This window comes from Pristis pectinata, chromosome 33 (genome assembly GCF_009764475.1).
Source record: "Pristis pectinata isolate sPriPec2 chromosome 33, sPriPec2.1.pri, whole genome shotgun sequence".
NCBI lineage: Eukaryota > Metazoa > Chordata > Chondrichthyes > Rhinopristiformes > Pristidae > Pristis > Pristis pectinata.
The window spans coordinates 14,146,478-14,166,082 of record NC_067437.1 but is presented as its reverse complement, the minus strand read 5'-3'; the positions used below and the strand labels follow the sequence as shown (position 1 = coordinate 14,166,082).

Sequence of the window (19,605 nt, the reverse complement as noted above, 5' to 3'; positions counted from 1 at the left end):
GTGCCACTACATGCCTACAGATTAATAGTGGGAAGGGGCACTGTGGAAATCTGATTGCCCATTTATGCAGTGGGAAATAGTGTGTGGCATAACCAAGTTAGGGAAAATGCAGCTGGAAAATAACTTCCACAGCTACAGGATTTGACCACATTGCAAAATAATCCCTGCTCATTTCCCCCCCAACCCTGCCCCCCCAAACATTTTTAATGTAACAAGACCTGAGAGTTTCTGCATTCTAAAATATCAAAGATCAATAAGGCCTGCAAATGACCTGTTTTTACCTGACAGCTCTACTGCAGTTTACATTCTGATCTTTTAAATACCAGCATACAGACAATGCCTCTTTTCATGTAGCATGACTGCACACTCAATAAGAGCATTTCCATACATGTAGCTCCTTATTACTGGTTGGATGCTAAATCATACAAGCTATATTGAAAGTACTGGGCATGTGTGAAGTGCTACTCTCCTAGTGTCCCAACTTCAGTATAAAAGCTACTACTACAATGTATAATTGAGGTCATTACAATTTTCCATATGTTACCTCAACTTTGCACCAGCAAGGGCCTATATACAAAGATTAAACATGACTGTTCATTTTAGTGATACAAGAAATACCAGATAACATCTCAATATTTAACAATCAAGGTCAATACTCAGAAACAAAACAGACAGTTCAGGGATTTTAGTATCTGGACCATCCAAAAGGGGTGCATGGAGCAATATCTTTATATTCATACAAAATTTTGGGGTAGGATTCACACAGCATGAACCTGCTTTTCCTCAAAGTCAATGGTTGTTAGGCCGCAGGCTGTTCAGTTCACAAAGCCACTGTTTGTGCCTTCATTTTGAAGACTAAAGCATTTCTTTTCAAAAGATGCCCAGGGAATATATTAGACTAGTATTCTTGTACTGTAATCTTGTTCTAATGGTTTCCTCTTCTTCAGTGGATAATTCTTAACATGACATAGTTCCACAGGAGGCAGCAGAATCCTGTTCTTCATTCACGCAAGATTAGACAGCAAGCTCAGGTGAGCGATTTAAACATAGGCACCATTAAAGACAATCACAACTCTGTCTTCAGTCTTTCAAGCACATATTCCAGTAGTAGCCAAAAGAAAAAAAAATCAAGATCCAAACCAAAACCTGGAATGCTCTCCCCCACATCATCGTCATTTGATATAGTACAGACCAGAGAGAGATAAATTCTGTGATCTGTTCACCTGCATGAGTAGAACCTTCATCAACCAAATAGAGGGCTTTAATTTCCTATATTGTGTGTGTGGGAGTGGGGGTGGGGGCAGTGGGTGGTGGATGCAGGAGGTGATGGACAGGAGAAAATGAACAAGGAACTACACAGACCTATCCCTAAAATTCTCCACAGAACGAATACATCAACTGGGACTGAGGGTGGTGGTGCAGGAAGGAGGACTGGGGAAGCAATCCTTCAGCAAAAAAAACTCTATCCAACACTCATCTGATTGGGGATACAAGTAACTTGCCTTGTACTGTAAACTGTGTAGAGTTAGATAAATTTTGGAAGAACTTTACAAGTCCATTTAAGGACTACCAGCTTGAGTATAGACTCTTTCAACAAAATTTCATAAATAGAATTGAGCTATCACTCTGATATAATGTGTGCCTTTCTCTCCAGATAAGTGGACTCCCATGCCTGTAATATGATATACATGGAGGAAATTTTTTTTTTTAAGAAAGCACCAAGCGTCTGATAAAGGGCCACAATTTAGGTTATACCAAACAGTTCTTGTTGAAAACCATGGGAATTTGGCTATTCTCTTCTCACTATCTCCCACCACCAAAAACAGCAGAAGGAGACACAAGATGAGCCACCAGTCACCAAAATTTAATTCCAACTTTGCTTTCCTTTGCAACTAACGGAGAAGAAAGCACTGGCCAGAGTCTGCAGCAGGTTGCCAAGTACCCTTGACAACTGAGTTAAATTTCCCATCCAGACAGAAGCAAGGATCCAGTCGGTAGCATGAAGATGAAGCATTTTGCACTATGCAGCCAGAAGGCATTCTGCAGCTGCTGGGCGGTTCTTCTGTAATATGGATATGCTCTAAAGTCCATGTCCTTAGCTTGGTGCACTGATTCCTACACAGCCGTGGTACTAAAGATTCTCTATGGTCTCCAACAAATTGTATTTGGCATTTTGACAGCTGTCAAAAGCACGATTTTGCCTATGTTAAAAAAGAAAAAAAAAATCAGAATAAAACAATCCAGAAAATGCCAGAAATAATCAACAGGCCTGGAAGTACAAGTGGAGAGAGAAATGAGGTTGATGACCTTTCATCACAATCGTGATTGAAGTAAACTGATATCTTGCTTAACATCCAGGATGTGTTGCCAGTAATAAGAGAGCTAGTAGAAATAGGGCAAAGGGGATCATTATAGCAAGCTACTGTGCTGGGAAACTTGTACAAAGCTTTGCCAGTCATCCTGTCCATTGTCTCACAAGCTCACCACATCCATCTGTGTGTTAACCAGAACATATTTTTATTGCTGCTGGAGTGCCAGAAGGGAAGGGGTTTATGCTAAACTCCCAGCACACCAGGGAAGTGCTAGGGGAGATTTTGTTTTAGAGTACAGGGTAGTACATACCTGTGCCTGTTTGGAGTCCAAGACCAAGAACACTAACAAATCAGTGCACTGCAGGGTAATACTAAGCAGGATACCAATGCAATTATTTAATATTTCTGGCATTTTACTCTCTGCTTTTGGTTCCATCATCAGAAAACAAAGGTATAACAATTTTCAGGATCTAAAGAAGGGGTGAAGAGGAAAGGAAAAGGGCAACAGATGATGTTCAGAAGGTAGTATTATAGAACAAAAAGGATGACAGAACACAGTGAAAGTAAGTGACATGGTCATTCTAGAGGTGAAGATGGAAGAAGCAAAATAATCTGAAGAACCAGAATGTTGGAAATCCAAATTTAAAATACAGATTATCTGAAAATTTTCAATTTAATGTTGAGAGTGCCACATGCCTAGTCAGGCACTTGATCCTAGAGCAGGTATTGGAGATTCTTTGAAACTACATAGGAGGGAAAAGATAGAGAGGTCAGATTGAGTGTGGAATGGCTAATTGAACTGAATCTTGGAATGCAACCTTGCAGAAGAGGTTGCAGTGATCACCCAAAGATTTTAGCTTTCCCAGAGGGGACCATAGTGTGAGCAGTGATTGCAGTATACAAGTAAATCAAGATTAGGGCAACATTGGTAGAAAGAATATGATGCAGAAGGTCACTAAACCCTTCAGGGTGTGAGGTCTTCAATAGTTGAACAGTCTAATATTCAGATCTAGGCATTTCTTGAAATACTAGAGGACACTGTCTTCTTGAAACCAAATCCCATCATGGTTCACTATTCATCTAACTACATTTGACAATACAAGCAAGTGAGACTTGCAACATATTTTAAGCATCACTAAAATAAAACAAATACCAGGCAAAGCAGAGAATTTTGCACTTACTTGTTAAGGAATGCAGACAGAATAGGGATTATGGAGCGTGGAAAGTAGTTCTTCTGAATGACTTGTTTGAGGACTGTCAGAGGCCCAATTAGATTACTGATCACTGTAATCTTTTCCTCACTCTTGAAAGAACAAAACAAAAACTGAGTTACAAAAAACAAAGTTTAAAGAGACAATATCACAACATGCATGACAAGTTTATTCTACTGCCATGTCTACATTGGGCTAATTGCACAGCTCATTCAGAAAGCTAAAGTGCCCTGCCTTCTTAGCCCTGTAAGTATTTTCCCTTTCAATATTTATCCAGTTACTTTCTGAAAGTTGTTATTGTATCTAGTTCAACCGCCTTTTCAGCCAGTGCTTTCCAGGCTGCCATACCTTGCTACCAAACAGAATTTCTTGGATCCCATGCATCTTTTTGCCAATCACTTTATGTCCGAGCCAATTTGTTATAACTCTTCTGCCATTAGGAAGAGGAGTTGCTCTTATTTACACGAGTGCCTTTCATCAATTTGAACATCTTTATCAAATCTTCTCATAATATTCTCTACTCCAGTGACAATTACACCAGTTTCTCCAGTCTTTCCATATAACTGAAATCTTTCAATCCTCATGCCATTAGTAAATCTTTTATATACACAATAAATCTTTTTCTTTCCTTTCTTTTATATTATATTCACTAACTAACAGATCATGAGATCCAAAGATTTTTTTAAATATTATTCTTTATAATTATCTATGCCACGATTGTTCTCTGGATCTCTTTGTATTACATGTACAATCAATCATCGATGTTATATATTAATCTGTATTAATTTGGAAACTAATAAAAGGATTGAAAAAGAAAAAAAAAGTAAATATCTTTTGCACTTGCTCCGAGGCACTGACATCTATCCTACTGGGATACCCAAAACTCATGTAATTGAGAAGTTTTGCACAACCTAGTCATACAGCAAAAATCAGATCCTTCAGCCCATCCTGCTCATGCCAACCATTAAGCATCCATTTCCACTAATCCCAGTTTATTCTTCCCAAATTCCTACTTAACTGCTTCCAAGTTCTACCACTCATCTGAACAATTTACAGAGGCCAATTAAGTTAGCAAACTCCACATTCCAGAGATGTGAAGAAACTGCAGCACCCAGGAGAAGCAATACAGGGGAAGCGGTCACAGGGAGAATGTACAAATTACGCACTGTAAATCAGCACAATCCCAGTCGTCGAAGCTATAAATCAGCAGCTTTACCAGCTATGTCACTGTGCCACCGTCTCTGAACTTCTTTGCTATTGAATTGCATGCCACTATTATAAAGCCCCAATGCAGTTTAAAGAAAAGCCCTTTCAGGTTGCTGTGCTACCTTCAAATATTTACAGACACCCACCATCAAGTACATTGAACACTCTTCAGTATTTGGTATTTAGATTATACCATCTCTGACTCTGATCATTGACCTGGGCTTCAACATCTCAGAAGATCTATCCTGGGCCCAACATATTGATGCAATCACGAAGGCAGCACACCAGCAGCTCTACTTCATTAGGAGTTTGAGGAGATTTGGTATTTCAGCAAAGACTTCTGCAAATTTCTAGTGATGTACGGTGGAGAGCATTCTGACGGGTTGCATCACCACCTGGTATGGAGGCACCAATGTGTAGGGTTGAAAGAGGCTGCATAGGGTTGTAGGCTCAGCCAGCAACATCATGGGCACAACCCTCCCCACCATTAAGGACATCTTGCGCATCTATCATTAAGATTCTCACATGCCCTCTTCTCATTACTACCATCAGGGAGGTGGTACAGGAGCCTGAAGACTCTCACACAACATTTTAGGGAAAGCTTCTTCCCATCCGCCATCAGATTTCTGAATGGTCCATGAACACTACCTCGATATTCCTCTTTTGCACTATTTATTTTTTTGTAACTTACAGTAATTTTTATGTCTTGCACTGTACTGCTGCCACAGAACAACAAATTTCATGACATATGTCAATAATAATCAAGCTGATTCTCTGCCTTTCTAACCAAAGTATATCACTTCACATTCATGTTTAAATTTCATCTGCCATGCACCTGCTCATGCCCTCCTGGAGTCTGTTATAATAAACAACTGGAGGATTATAGGTCCAAATGTGTTATCTTGAAATTATAATCAGTAATTCCAATTCCACTTCCTTCAAATACAAAGATCAAAATGAGCTGTGCTTTGAGTATCAATCCCTGGGACAGCACTTCCCCTCGTGTCTAAAAAAGAAGACTGCTCATTGCTATCTTCTCTACTAAACAATAATGTCTAGTAAAGAGCATCCTTAACATAGTGACACTTCGAAAGGTGCTCCACGGAAGCCATTAAACAAAATCTGACACAAATCACACAAGAATGTTGCTTAGTCAAAACACATTTTTTACCTTTCCTGAATACCATGTCGACAGTTGTTAAACTTCCAACCACTTTTTTTCCCCCAAACCCAGGTCTATATTATTGTCCTATCAAATTTCACTGAAACCACTTGTGCCTGAGGATCACCAGTCTTTTTTTTTACAATGGTATATTTATTCTAAACATCTAAAACACCTCAGATTTTCCCCACTGTTAGTTGAAGCTATTTCTGTTATTATTTAATCATGCTATTTGTCTCTCCATGTACCCCTTTTCCACTTCCTAGTATTTCACCTCATTGCCCAACCCACTGCCAATTTAGCAAACCAACCTGCATCCTGCATCTCATCTGCACAGTCCATCTGTACTTAAAAGGTCCCTCCTCAGAACTGATACTAACATCTCAGAAACCCGAAGTGCTTAGCCGTTCAAGCCATTACCTAGCTGCTAGTAGCTGCAAGTTAAGAAGTTTGGTAACTTTTCATTAAGTGTTAAGTCAATGTTTTCAGGGACTTCAAGGGAAATCAGTATGCAAGGTTTACTCATTCCATTCTGGATAGACTTGGATGTCAGGTGATAGCTGCACTGTCACAATGTATGCCACTATATTGCATTTACGTCAGTTCTCACCTTCAGAAGCCCCATATACACTAAGAGGGTAGTAATGAAAACATCTATCTGAAATCCAGGAGTCTTGAATGCTTTCTGCAACAGTTCATCTATAGAGGGAAAAAGTCCACATTTTAGATTAACTTTTATTACATTATTCTCAGTTTCAGAGTTAAATTGCAGCTAATGTTCATTCTTTGTCTTTGTTAGAAGAGGAAGTACAGACTTCACAGGTGCTTAGTTTTCAAAAAGATTCTTTTAGAGAATGTGGGCATCACCAACAAGGACAGCATTTTAATACCAACTCCTAACTGTCCTGGTGACTTTATTCAACTGTCACAGCTTGCTGGTGACATATGCTAGCCAATGTACACAGACTATTTCACATGGGAAATGGGATCCTAATTAGAACTCCAAATCATGGTTGCTTATATTTTTTGCATGTAAAGGTAATTACTAATTGCAGTATTGACTTGGTTCTTTGTATGCATGATCACTACATTAATAACTTTGTCAAATACCTGCATTCAGATATCAGATAATTAAGTATTTTTGAAGAAGTGTAAACTGGAAAAACAATTTTCATGCATTAAAAAACTCTTATAAACAGCAAGGTGATACTAGCTAGATACTCGAGGATTATTGAAAGACAAATATTGACAAATACAAGAGACAGCATCCCTGCCCTTAAAATTCTACTGTGGGATTTTGTAATTCTTGAGGGCAGACCAAGCCCTGATTTAACATCTCATCCAAAAGACAATATATCCAACAGTAAAAAACACACTCAGTATTGCATTGGAGTGACAGCCCAAAATTGTGTGCATACCCCTGACAAAGGATGAAACTGCAAGCTGATTCAGAGACAAGAGTACCACCCACTGAGTCTCAACAATACCCCAGAACTGTACAAACTGTAACCAAAACTACAGTTGCTTCTTAGGCTAGAACTACTCACAGTTGTACCCACAATGCACAGGAACCATTAAATCATTACTGAATTTGGTCAATTGGATTCAGTTTCAAGTGCTGATGCCTCAAACCTTCATAGTATTGGAACTATAATCTTATTTGAATTTCAGATTTTAATGCAACAAATCCAAAGCACGTCTGCAGTTCCAACAGAACTCAGACTGAATATGGACTGCAGGGTTGTTAGAGAATGGTCTATACCCAATTCAAATTCCAGGCCATAAAAGATTCAAGCTGCCTATACACCAAGGCAATTCAGGGTAAATAGAGATGAGCATTTTACCTGCGGTTTCTAGTACAGCTGCTTTTGTTTCCTGATCCTCCCTGTAGACTGCAGCTACCTTCAGAAATGTTTGGACAACTTTTTCAGCATTTGATAGATCAGTCTGAGGATAAAACCAAAGGAAAATTAATTCAGAATAGTCATCTTTTCTGTTTACTCATTTTTTCCTGCCCATTCCTACAGGGATAGATCTATGTTTGATTATGGTTTAACAATCACTTGTTCAGTTAAGGAGGTAGAAAGTAAATATCAACATTCATGAACTTAATTCTCAGGTCACATTGCGTTACAATATTAATTAGAACAACAAACCTTAAAGAATTTTACCACTTTGCCAGTCCAAGAGATATCAAATATTTTACACTAGCCGGATCAAGACACAGGAGGAAATGAAACAAACACCTCTCTGACTTGCACTAAACTGGGAATTATGTATTTATTCAATGAGTTTCAGAAAATTATTACAATTTTTCTGGCAGTCAAAACTGAAAATATGAAATTAACTCTCAGAAATGCAACAGAAAACTGAAATGAAGCATTTTCAATATGGTACAGTCAGTCAAATTGTACATACTTAGTGTTCATCTTGAAGAGCAGGCCTCTGATCACTCAACTAGCATAGACAACAATGTAGAATTAGAAGGTCCAGAATTTATCATTCAATCTGAACTGTTAACTACGGTTTGTCAGAAATTTTGCAGCTGACCTCAGTACCCCAAACTAGGTTAATGCACAATTAGGCAAGATTCCTTCCTTCATGACACGGCACCTGACAGAAAGTGACTTTGAAGTACATTTCTTATTCATTGTTAACAGTCTGTTAGCTTACTAGTTAGTCTCATAAATGAAGAATGCCCATGTGAGTGAGGCATCAATGTACTGATGGCACCCATGAAACCAGACTTCTTAAGCAATATGTTGGCTGTGAAAAATGGGGAAATCAGAAGGGGACAATAATGCAAAAGGAAATACTCAATATTCATACAGTACCTGTTGCAATAGCAAATGCGAACGTTTAGACCCCAGTTTAAGGAGTTTGTCCGGGGATGGAAAGTTCAAGAAGACTGCAGCTTCTGATTCTGGGGTGATTGCAACTGTTATCTAGTAAAATAAAAATAATAAATGAAGAGCATGGAATAGAATCAGAGAGCAGTGTGTTTTTAAGAACACAAGCTCCTTTTCCAGCAACAGTAATAAAAGATAAAATAGATGACTGAAGATCAAATGAGGTGTATCCATCAAGCCCTCCATAAATTGTAGCACAATCAAAATACCAACTGTAATACCATAGGAAGTACAGCACAATACAGGCCCTTCAGCCCACAATGTTGTGCCAACCTTTAAACCTCACCTATCTAACCCCTTCCCCCCACATAACCCTCTATTTTAAATTCCTCCATATGCCTATCTAGCAATCTCGAATTTGACCAATGTACCTGCCTCCACCACTACCCCAGGCAGCACATTCCATGCCCCAACTACACTGTGGGTAAAAAAACCTCCCTCTGATATCTCCCTTGAACTTCCCACCCATTATGTTAAAGCCATGCCCTCTTGTATTGAGCATTGGTGCTCTGGGAAAGAGGCGCTGGCTGTCTACTCTATTTATTCCTCTTAATATTTTGTATACCTCAAATCATGTCTCCTCTTATCCTCCTTCTCCCCAAAGAGTAAAGCCCCAGCTTCCTTAGTCTCTCCTCATAATGCATACTCTCTAAACCAGGCAGCATCCTACTAAATCTCCTCTGCACCCTTTCCAACGCTTACACATCCTTCCTATAATGAACCAGACCAGAATTGGACACAGCACTCCAAGTGTGGTCTAACCAGAGTTTTGTAGAGCTGCATCATTACCTTGTGGCTCTTAAACTCAATCCCACGACTTATGAATGCTAACATCCCAGAAGCTTTCTTAACTACCCTATCCACCTGTGAGGCAACTTTCAGGGATCTGTGGATATGAACCCCCAGATCCCTCTGCTCCTCCACACTGCCCAGAATCCTGCCATTAACTTCGTACTCCGCCTTGGAGTTTGTCCTTCCAAAGTGTACCACCTCACACTTCTCTGGATTGAACTCCATCTGCCACTTCTCAACCCAGCTCTGCATCCTATCAATGTCCCTCAGCAATCTTCGACAGTCCTCCACACTATCCACACCACCACCAACCTTTGTGTTGTCTGCAAACTTGCCAACCCATCCTTCTACCCCCTCATCCAAGTCATTAATAAAAATCACGAAAAGTAGAAGTCCCAGAACTGATCCTTGTGGGACACCGCTAGTCACAACCCTCCAATCTGAATGCACTTCCTCCACCACAACCCTCTGCCTTCTACAGGCAAGCCAATTCTGAATCCACACAGCCAAGTCTCCCTGGATCCCATGCCCTCTGACCTTCTGAAGAAGCCTACCATGTGGAACCTTATCAAATGCCTTACTTCTGCCCTCTTCCTTTCCAGTCCTGCTGAAGGGTCTTAACCCAAAAATGTCAACTGTTTCTTTCTCTCCATAGACGCTGCCTGACCTGCTGAGTTCCTCCAGCATTTTGTTTTCTCCCTATTGACCCACCTGGTTCCTCAATGTATCAATTTAAAATTCACACTACAAAGCTCAAATCCCTTTTGTAGTCTCGCCACATCTTCCCCACCCAACCTCCTACACCTGGTCCAACCATGAATTCTGCAACCTAATGCAGTCTTAAGCCCCATTGTTACAAAACTCTTGTGCCTCCAATTCTGGCTCTGCATCCTTCACTCCACCATTGTAGACCATACTTCAGCATACAAGCACTGCTCTCTGGAATTGCCTCTCTAAATTCTTCCACTTCCTCAAAGCCCATCCAGTTCAAGTTTTCAGTTTTCTCCATTACTCATTGGGCTTAACATCCATTCCAGTTCTATTACACTTAAAGCTTATGTGTTCAAAGCACATTATGCAAATTGCTGTTGCTGGAGAAAATAAAATTACTGAGACAGTATTGAGTGAATTAAGAGAGTTGGAGTTTGATCTTGTTGCGCACTCAAGGAGGCGAGGTCACTCAATATTCAGTACTGGTGTGTTTTATCTTTCCAGACTGATCCATGAGTGACGCACAATAGAACACTTCACCTTCATGGTCCACCTTCACAATAAGTCAGGTATAGATGCAGAGCAGAGCGTCATCTATTCTAACCCATCAACATTCCTCACTTTCAACCTCAAAGGTATACCTTTTGAGACAACCAGCATTGCTATAATAATTTATTAGTCACATGTACATCGAAACACACAGTGAATGCATCTTTTTGCACTAACAACCAACGGTCTGAGAATGTGCTGGGAGCAGTCCGCAAGTGTTGCCACTCTTCCAGCGCCAACACAACATGCCCACAACTTCCTAACCTGTATGTCTTTTGGAACGTGGGAGGAAACCAACAAAGTCATGGGGAGAACGTACAAACTCCTTACAGATAGCGGTGGAATTGAACCCTGGTCGCTGGCGCTGTAATAGCATTACACTAACCACTACACTAACATGCTATTACAATGCAATCTCTGAACGAGACTGCTACTTAGAACTAAACTGGAAAGAGTTTAAGAGATGACAACTAAAAGAAAACAAATTAATTAAAAGTCATGGAGATGCTTTGGGGGCTGAGCATTTTTTTACTTTGTATACTTTGGTCTATGTCTGTTTTATGCTTTGCAGACCAAAATATACAAAGTATATTCCCTTAAGGGAAGATAAGGAAGGAGTCCCCATCCCCAACAGAGGAAAGAAAAGGCTTTTGTTCATGAAGTTATGGAATTGAATGTTAGCTGGAGCAAGGACAGTGAGGCAGCAAGATATCGTAGCAAATTCGGTTTGGTGCACGTAATTATCTACGTGATTACTTCACTACTTTAGCCAGCATATCAAGAAGGTGGGATGAGGGAAACTGAACAGTCACAAGTTTGAGAGTAATTGAATGGGGAAAAAAAATACATGCGCTAATTAAAAGCAGCTCTGGTCTTCAGAGATCAGTCTTCTGTCATAGTCACAGAACTACATACGGCAGCAATATCTGAGACAATTCTGAAGAAACATTTGAAAAGTGGAAGATATTATAAATACATTCCCAACCTTAATCTAGCCAATCACTTTAATACGAATCGATCTGGTCTTTTACTCAGTCTGCAACATCAATTCATTTTATTTTAATTACAATAACTATGATCAACACCCCTCTGTCCAGCCCGAGGCACTCTCTCTTCCCGGTAACTTCAGTCTGTTAAAATTAAAGTGGGGGTGAGGGTTGGGATGGAGCTGGCCTCTATTTCCCAATTCCACCCCTTCCAGCTCTTTCTGCCCACTATCCCTCACCCCTCCTCAGTCCACCTATCACCATGCAGCCCACCTCACCCTCACCTCCTCCCCCCACTCCCAGCCTCTTTAGCAGCTATCCTCTCCTTCTAGGCTCAGTCCTGATGCAGGCAGGATCCTGACCCGAAATATCGATAATCCCTTTCTCCTCCATAGACCCAATCCTATGGCCCTTGGTGGTATGAAATTATTTCAACACCATGGTTTCTCAAAAGCTTACCATGGATGGTTCAATCACTTGGTTTGTGACTGGTGGTTCTTTCTCCTGCTCCTTCTCTTCTCCTCCTCCTTCCTCCTCCTCCTCCTCCTCTTCATCATCGTCTAGTTCTTCTTCATCCTCTTCCTCATCATCTTCATCTCCGTCACTTTCATCATCACTTAAGAAAAAAACCAATACCAACATTGCTCACTACAAAATATGTTACTCACCTGCCCTGGGAAAGCAGGACTAACATATGGAGGGAGTTTGGGACAACTGGACTCATCATCACTACAATTTAGAAGAATGAGGGACTTTAATGATGCAGGAAAGATGTCCCTGATGGCGAGGAAGTCCAGAATCAAGGGTCACAGCCTCAAGACTAAGATGAAGAGAAATCTGTGACCCATGGAATTCTCTACCACAAAAGAGTGGAGGCCAAATCATTTAATAGAAAGTAAATATAACTGTAATGATTAAAGATCAAGGGATATGGGAAAAGAGCAGGAATGGAGTAGTGAATCTGAGTTAGCCGCAATCATATTGAATGGTGGAGCAAGCATGAAGGACCGAATGGCAGACTCAATCATAGAGATATAGCACGGAAACAGGTCCTTCAGTTCATGGGCATCAAGTATGTTTTTACACAAATCCTACACTAACCCCATTTTATTCTCTCCAAATTCCACCACCACCTACATCAGGGGCAATTTTACAGTGGCCAATCAACCTACCAACCCATACAACTTTGGGATGCGAAGGAACCCTACACGGTCGCAGGGAGAATGTGCAAATTCCACACAAACAGCAGACTAAACTGTATCATTGGAGCTGTAAGGCAGCAGCTCCCCAAGCTGTGCCGAAAATGCTGTACCCCTGTTCCTGATTTCCATGTTTCTTAGCTTCAATGATACATTTTGGCAGGAAAAAGAAAAATCAGATAGGACATAGACTAAAGGTTGCAAAAGAGGTCTCTTCCTAGTGCCTGGTGCCGAATCAATCATTCCCCAGGCAAACTACTCAGGCATGTTACACTTCAGTCTTCTCTACTAGTGTCCACCAACAGATGCAATCGGTCTGCTGTTGATGCACAATATCTTCATTTTTAAAAGCAAAGTACATGGTTGAAGCTAATGATAATATTACAGCTTTAAATCAATGTAAAGAAAAACTTATTAAAAAAGGTTTTTGGAGCATTCCTTCACCTTCACCACCACCCCCCCAATTATTACTGGTAAATCTGAAAAAAAAATCAAGCCCTAAATATAACCAATGGAATTTTAGATTCTAGAACAGAACTTTTTACAAAAAGGATATAGTGACATAGCTCTAGGAAACTCAATACCTTACAGCATTGTGAACCAGTTGAACGCCAGAGAATAGGAAGGAAATTGATATTTTGGAGAATGTATAGTAAGGTGCCACTGAAATTCTACTTAAGAAAGAGTAAACTAGGAATTTCATTTAAAAAAAAGTGCTTGATCAGGGTTTTTTCTTTATTATGAAAAGATGGGACAGGATAAATTGAAACAGATTATTAATTCACAGGTCAAAATACAAAGCCCATTAAAAACAAACAAAAATTATTAGAAATTTAGAACAGAATGAAGGAAATCCTATCCACTTGCCTCTATCCCTTTCAGCTGTTGTTCTTATAGAATTCACTTCCATAGAGTAGTGGGATGTTTATGCCAACTGGACCAGACAGTCTGAGGTGAGTGTTTTTGTCTTACAATCATAAAACCCATTTACCTCTTGAACCTGCTTCAGGGAGGAGTGGAGAGGGGAGATCTCCCCTCTCAGTCCTGATGCAGAACCGTCAGCAATTCCTTCCCCCCCCAGATGCTGCACGACCTGCTGAGTTCTTCCAGAAGATTATTTGTTGCTCTACATTCCAGCATCTCCAGTCTCTTGCATCTCCAAATATTTGAGCTTTTGACTACACCATCTCAATCTGCTTCCTGCAAGGACTCCATTCTATTCTCCCAGTTTCTCCATCTCTCTCCAATGAGACTTTCTGCAGCGTTTGAGATATCCTCCTTTTTTTTTAAAACCAGAGTTTCCCCTCTACCATAGCTGATAGGACGCTTAACCACATCTTATTCCCTGATCTTCTGCTCTCACCTCACAGAGCATGGCTCCCCAGTTATTGCCTTCCAACCCACTGTCCCCACATTCATTAGATCCTTGGTAATATCCACCAGTTGCATCTTGCCATTCCTTCCACTTTCAGACCCCTGATCCTCTGCTTCATTTTTCAATCTCCATCAACCACTCCCCTTCTTGCTGCACTTTCTCATGCAAGCCCAGGAGATACAACATGCATCAATGCATCTCCACATTCAGGGATCCAAACAGTCCTTCCATGCAAAGCAGCAATTCACTTGCACTTCTCATCATTTACTTTTCATGGTTTGATCTCCTCCATAATGGAGAAACTAAACCTTGTTCATCCCAATCACAGACATTTCCTTTTTCCATCCATGCTTCCCCCTTGGTGCAAATAAATGGGTTTCCCTCCCCACCCCCATCGGCCCTCAGTTATCTAGTTCTGATGAAGGCCAATGACTTGAAACATTAATCTTTTCTCCAGATGCTGCTTCACCAGCTGAATACCCCCAGTGTTTTCTGATTTTATTTCAAGATTTTCAGCTCTTTTTACAGTTTTGACAGGCTAGGGGTTTTACTTAACTGGTTAAGATTTTTGGAGAATGACTTAACATTGTCTGCACTGGGCCTCATTAACCAGGAACTTTCTTCAGGTAAGTATGTGTTGGGAAGTGGTCAGTGTAAACAGATGGCCACTGATGCTGGTAACCCAGATGAAAACATTTCACAGGGTGCATCAAGGCCATAAACCACATATTTGCAACAGCTGTGTCTCATTTCCCAAGCAATTTTTAAATCAAGGTCAACTGGCAAGCTTCTACACCATGCACTCATTTATACCAACAACAATGAATGCTTTCTGGAAGTAAATATATCTATTAGGTACTTCCTTGTCTTATTGGTAATATCAATAACCCATTCAAACAATTCAGCTGGTATTCCCTTAAAGCTATATTTGTTCAGTTATTCAATCCATAACAGATTGTGGTTTCATTACAAATTAAAATTATAGGCTTATTGTGACCAGGTTTCTTTCAACCTTCTTAAATGGGAAATAATGTTAGCAACTTTCCAGACCATCAAACCAGAAATTGTACAGAAGACTGTAAACAAAACTTGTGATTTTTTCTGAATGGGGCTGAAAAACATCAGGTGTTGGATATCTAAGTCCCACAGTATATATTTTCCATTAAGATACATTGATTTTTTTTTGAACTCCAACATTGAAAACAAACTTGATTTTTTTGTTAGCTTTTTTTGTAATTCTCATGTCTTTTGATGATCATTTAAGAGCAATATGCATATCAAGATGGAACAAGGATAAGATCAGACTTTAGTACCATGGACCTTGCGGCAGCACATGCCAGCTATGAAGAATAGCTACTCAGGAGAATTGTAGGCACCACTGCATCAGAAGCTGGACAACGATCAACACATAGGGCACAAATGCTTTACAGCTGATATATATTCCCTGGATAGGATTTGTTTTCAAGAAGATGGTGACAATGAAAGGAAAGCAATCAAACACTGTTCTTGAATCTATGAAGTTGGTTCTGAACTTACCTGAGAGAGCCCAGCAAATCTTGCTTCTTAAAGCTGTCCATAACCTCCTTCAATTGTTCACGGCCTTCCTCTCCAAGACAATTCCCTAGATAGGCAAAATATTTCCTTTGAAAGCAAATTTATTGCTAGTTTCAAAACATAATCTGCCTTGATAAGCACACAGACAGGTAAGCAGAGTTCTTCTTTACTTCTTCCTTCATTATTCTCCCCCCCAGTTTCCCTACTTGCCCTCTCCCATGGGTAACTGATGGAAACTGCCACTGAGAAATATCTGGATTGGGGAGAGCTTCTCAACCAACAGACAGGAAGACAACAGCTTCCATCATTTCCAAGGGAACGTGATGAGAAAGACAAGAGGCTCTAAGCAAACCAAATCCAAAATCAATGGGGGAAACAACCAATTACCCTCATATCGACTTGGAGTGTAGGACTAAAGGTTAAAATTAGAACACACACACATACCATTTAGATCAAGTTTTTCCAGCAGGGATTTATGTTCCATGGCCTTGGCCACCATGATTGCAGCATTCTTCTGGATCTCTCCAAACGAAAGGTTCAATTCCTACAGATAGATGCAGTTAAACAATGGCAAAGAGTGAAAAATAAAAAAATGTTGACAGATGAAGAAAGGTGGGAATCATCACCTGTGCAGAATAAACATCACACTGGCCTGTTATGAAGAGTTTGCTTCTGAGCAAGTAAATTTTATAACACCAAATTCAGCAGAGTAATGAACAATGAGCAAAGTAATTCCTCATGAAGTATGCCCTCAATATGATAAAAATGCCATTAAAAATGCTTCCAACTGATCTAGAAACAAAATGGAAACAAGCCAGAAATATCCGGATTCAGTTCCCAATATTACAAAGGACTTCTAAGCTGATCTCACCAAAGATGCTAGTCAAATATTATCATTGGCATCAATGACCCCACAACTTTGGAAAGATGAAAGGAAGTTTCTGTTTCCCAATGCAATGCAGTGACACTGGCTGAAAGCAAAAATGGGTGGGCAGGATCAAATTCAATTGTAAAATCTCACTAACTGAACTTAGAAAATAAATAGGAGTTTCTCTAAATATTATCATCAGATTTCCATTCAATAGTGGCACAGGGTCTTTAACATCCTTATGTATCACCAGAGTAGACATTTAGGTCTCCAGTTAACATCCCTCCTATTGTAAATACAATAGCAAAAGTATTCTGCAGTCTGTATTGGAGTCTTTTGGATATTCAGTTTTCTGCCAACTTGCCCATGTCCTAAACTGTACCAGCTCTGTTCATTCATCACTCCTGCACACATCAGCCTATAAACTGATCCCAATCAAGCACTATTTCCATTTAAAAAAAACTTTCACCATTGATTTCAAGTCATTTCATCCCCTTATCCACCTCCATCACCAACCCTACAACTCTCCCTCCTCACCATCCATAACATTAGTCAGCTGTCTAATGTTATGGATGACTTCATTTGCTAAAACAATAGCTTTGGAAGTCCTTCCCAAAATATCTCCTCCATTCTGCTTGCACTTTCTCCTTCTTTAAGGAACACCATAAAAGCCATCACTTTGACCAAGCTTTTGTTTATCAGCCCTAATATTTCCTCATATTGGTGTCAAATTTTGTTTTGGAACATTCCTGTGACACACCTTAGGATGTTTCACTACATTAAAATCATTAAGTTGTAGTTGCTGTTTAGCTAATATGTTCATGTTAAATGAAGGCATTGAACACAGGAATGCAGGAAAACAGAGGAAGGTTAGTTAACTCTTCACCATTCTATCATATGGTGGCTGATGCTATCCAACCCTTACATGCGCCTTTCAGGCAGCATCTACGGAGAGAATGAACAGTTGACATTTCGGGTTGAGATCCTTCATTGAGTTCAGATGAAGGGTCTCGACCTAAAACGTCAACTGTCTATTTCTCCATAGATGCTGCCTGACCCACTGAGTTCCTCCAGTATTTTGTGTTGCTAGTTTCCAGCATCTGTAGTCTCTTGTCTCCATACATCTATCTTTGCCTACCCAACCCATACATCTGCCTCTGAGAACAAATCTCTCAATCTCAGAATGAAAATTAATAATTGATTTAGCATCAATTATCATTTGAAGAGTTCCAAATTTCCACCACCTTCTACAAATGGAAGTGTTGGCTGAATTTCTTTCTCAAAGGGTGGCTCTACTTTTAACATTACACCTCCACATATAGCAGGAGTTTCTCTCTAATCACTTGCCTTTAACATCTTGAAAATTTTGAACAATTCACCCTTAACCTTCTAACATACAAGAATACTACCACCCCTGGCAAACTCTAGCTCCAAGACTTTCAGAAAACTTCAATCCATAACTGTCTGAGGCACAAATATATTGTCCTTTCTTTCCCCCAACCAATACATTTCAAATAATTTCAAAGTATTTGCTTACCATTGCAGGCCATAAGACATAGGAGCAGAATTAGGCCATTGGCCCATTGAGTCATTCAATCAAGGCTGTTTTTTTTAAACTCCATTTTCCCACCTTCTTCCCATAATGCTTAACCCCCTTGCCAATCAAGAACCTATCAATCTCTGCCTTAAATATACCCAGTGACTTGGCCTCCACATCCCGCTGTGGTAACACATTCCACAGATTCACCAACCTCTGGCTGAAGAAATTCCTCCTCACCTCAGCTTTAAAGGGACGTCCCTTTATTCTGCAGCTGTGTCCTCGGATCCCAGACTCTCCTACTGATGGAAACACCCTCTCCAGGCTTTTCAGTATCTGGTAGGTTTCAATGATATCCCCTCTTCTCCTTCTGAACTCTACCCTTGATAAAGTACAGGCTCAGAGACATCAAATGCTCCTCACATGCCCATCATTCCTAGGATAATTGTGAACCTCCTCGGGACCCTCTCCAGGACCAGCATATCCTTCCTGAGAAACGGGGCCCAAAATTGTTCACAATATTCCAAATGCGGTCTGACCAATGCCTTATAAAGCCTCAGCAGTACATCCTTGCTTTTATATCCTAGTCCTCTCAAAATGAATGCCAACGATTACCCCGTTTCTCTCCATGTTTGCACAATTCCTAGCCGAAGAATGCAGTTCAACAATTTAGCAAATCCCTTTGTGGACAGCCAACTATTAGCGATTTTAATGACGTTGGGAGGGAGGGATTTGCAACATTCATCCTGCCAAAACACTAGCATTACAACTCAAGACTGATAAATTATTGCAGGATGTCCTAGAAAAGTGTGCACTATCACAGTTATCATAAATCTCATTATAATTAGATCACAAGAGTAATAAATACTATACAAGATCTAAACTTAATGTTCCAATTACTAGAAACTTTCCAATAGCATTTCAGGATGAACAGAACCATCCAGTGCTTCCACAAGAAGCACTAATCCAATACAGCAACAATTTTTGGACTGCTAACTCCTTTCCATTGAATTAATGCATCATCTCTGAGCAGCAATTTACAACTACTTGCATTTACTTTATGCTTTTAACCTACTAACTCTCTCCAAGTCACCTTACAGGACTGTGATGACACAAAAAGTTGACACTGGAGTAGAACAGGTAACCAAACATTTTGTAAAAGAGAAGGATTTTGAAAGAGAGTTTTGTGAAAAAAAAGTGCAGAGATACACAATCAGGCTTGAAGGGAATTTCA

General features: G+C 40.0%; 1 protein-coding gene across 4 annotated transcripts in view; it reads right to left on the bottom strand.

Annotated features, from left to right (window-relative positions):
- Positions 1-863: 863 nt before the first annotated feature.
- rangap1b (Ran GTPase activating protein 1b) overlaps positions 864-19,605 on the bottom strand; it is a 74,292-nt gene continuing 55,550 nt past the window's right edge. For all 4 annotated transcript variants that reach the window (XM_052043160.1, XM_052043161.1, XM_052043158.1 and 1 more), the window contains exons 9-16: positions 16,411-16,510; positions 15,949-16,033; positions 12,298-12,454; positions 8,726-8,836; positions 7,736-7,838; positions 6,502-6,590; positions 3,494-3,615; positions 864-2,201 (exon numbers count right to left, since the gene is read on the bottom strand). In XM_052043160.1, the coding sequence (XP_051899120.1) occupies positions 2,132-2,201; positions 3,494-3,615; positions 6,502-6,590; positions 7,736-7,838; positions 8,726-8,836; positions 12,298-12,454; positions 15,949-16,033; positions 16,411-16,510 (837 nt within the window). In that variant the 3' untranslated portion in view covers positions 864-2,131. The remainder of the gene's footprint in view (positions 2,202-3,493; positions 3,616-6,501; positions 6,591-7,735; positions 7,839-8,725; positions 8,837-12,297; positions 12,455-15,948; positions 16,034-16,410; positions 16,511-19,605) is intronic.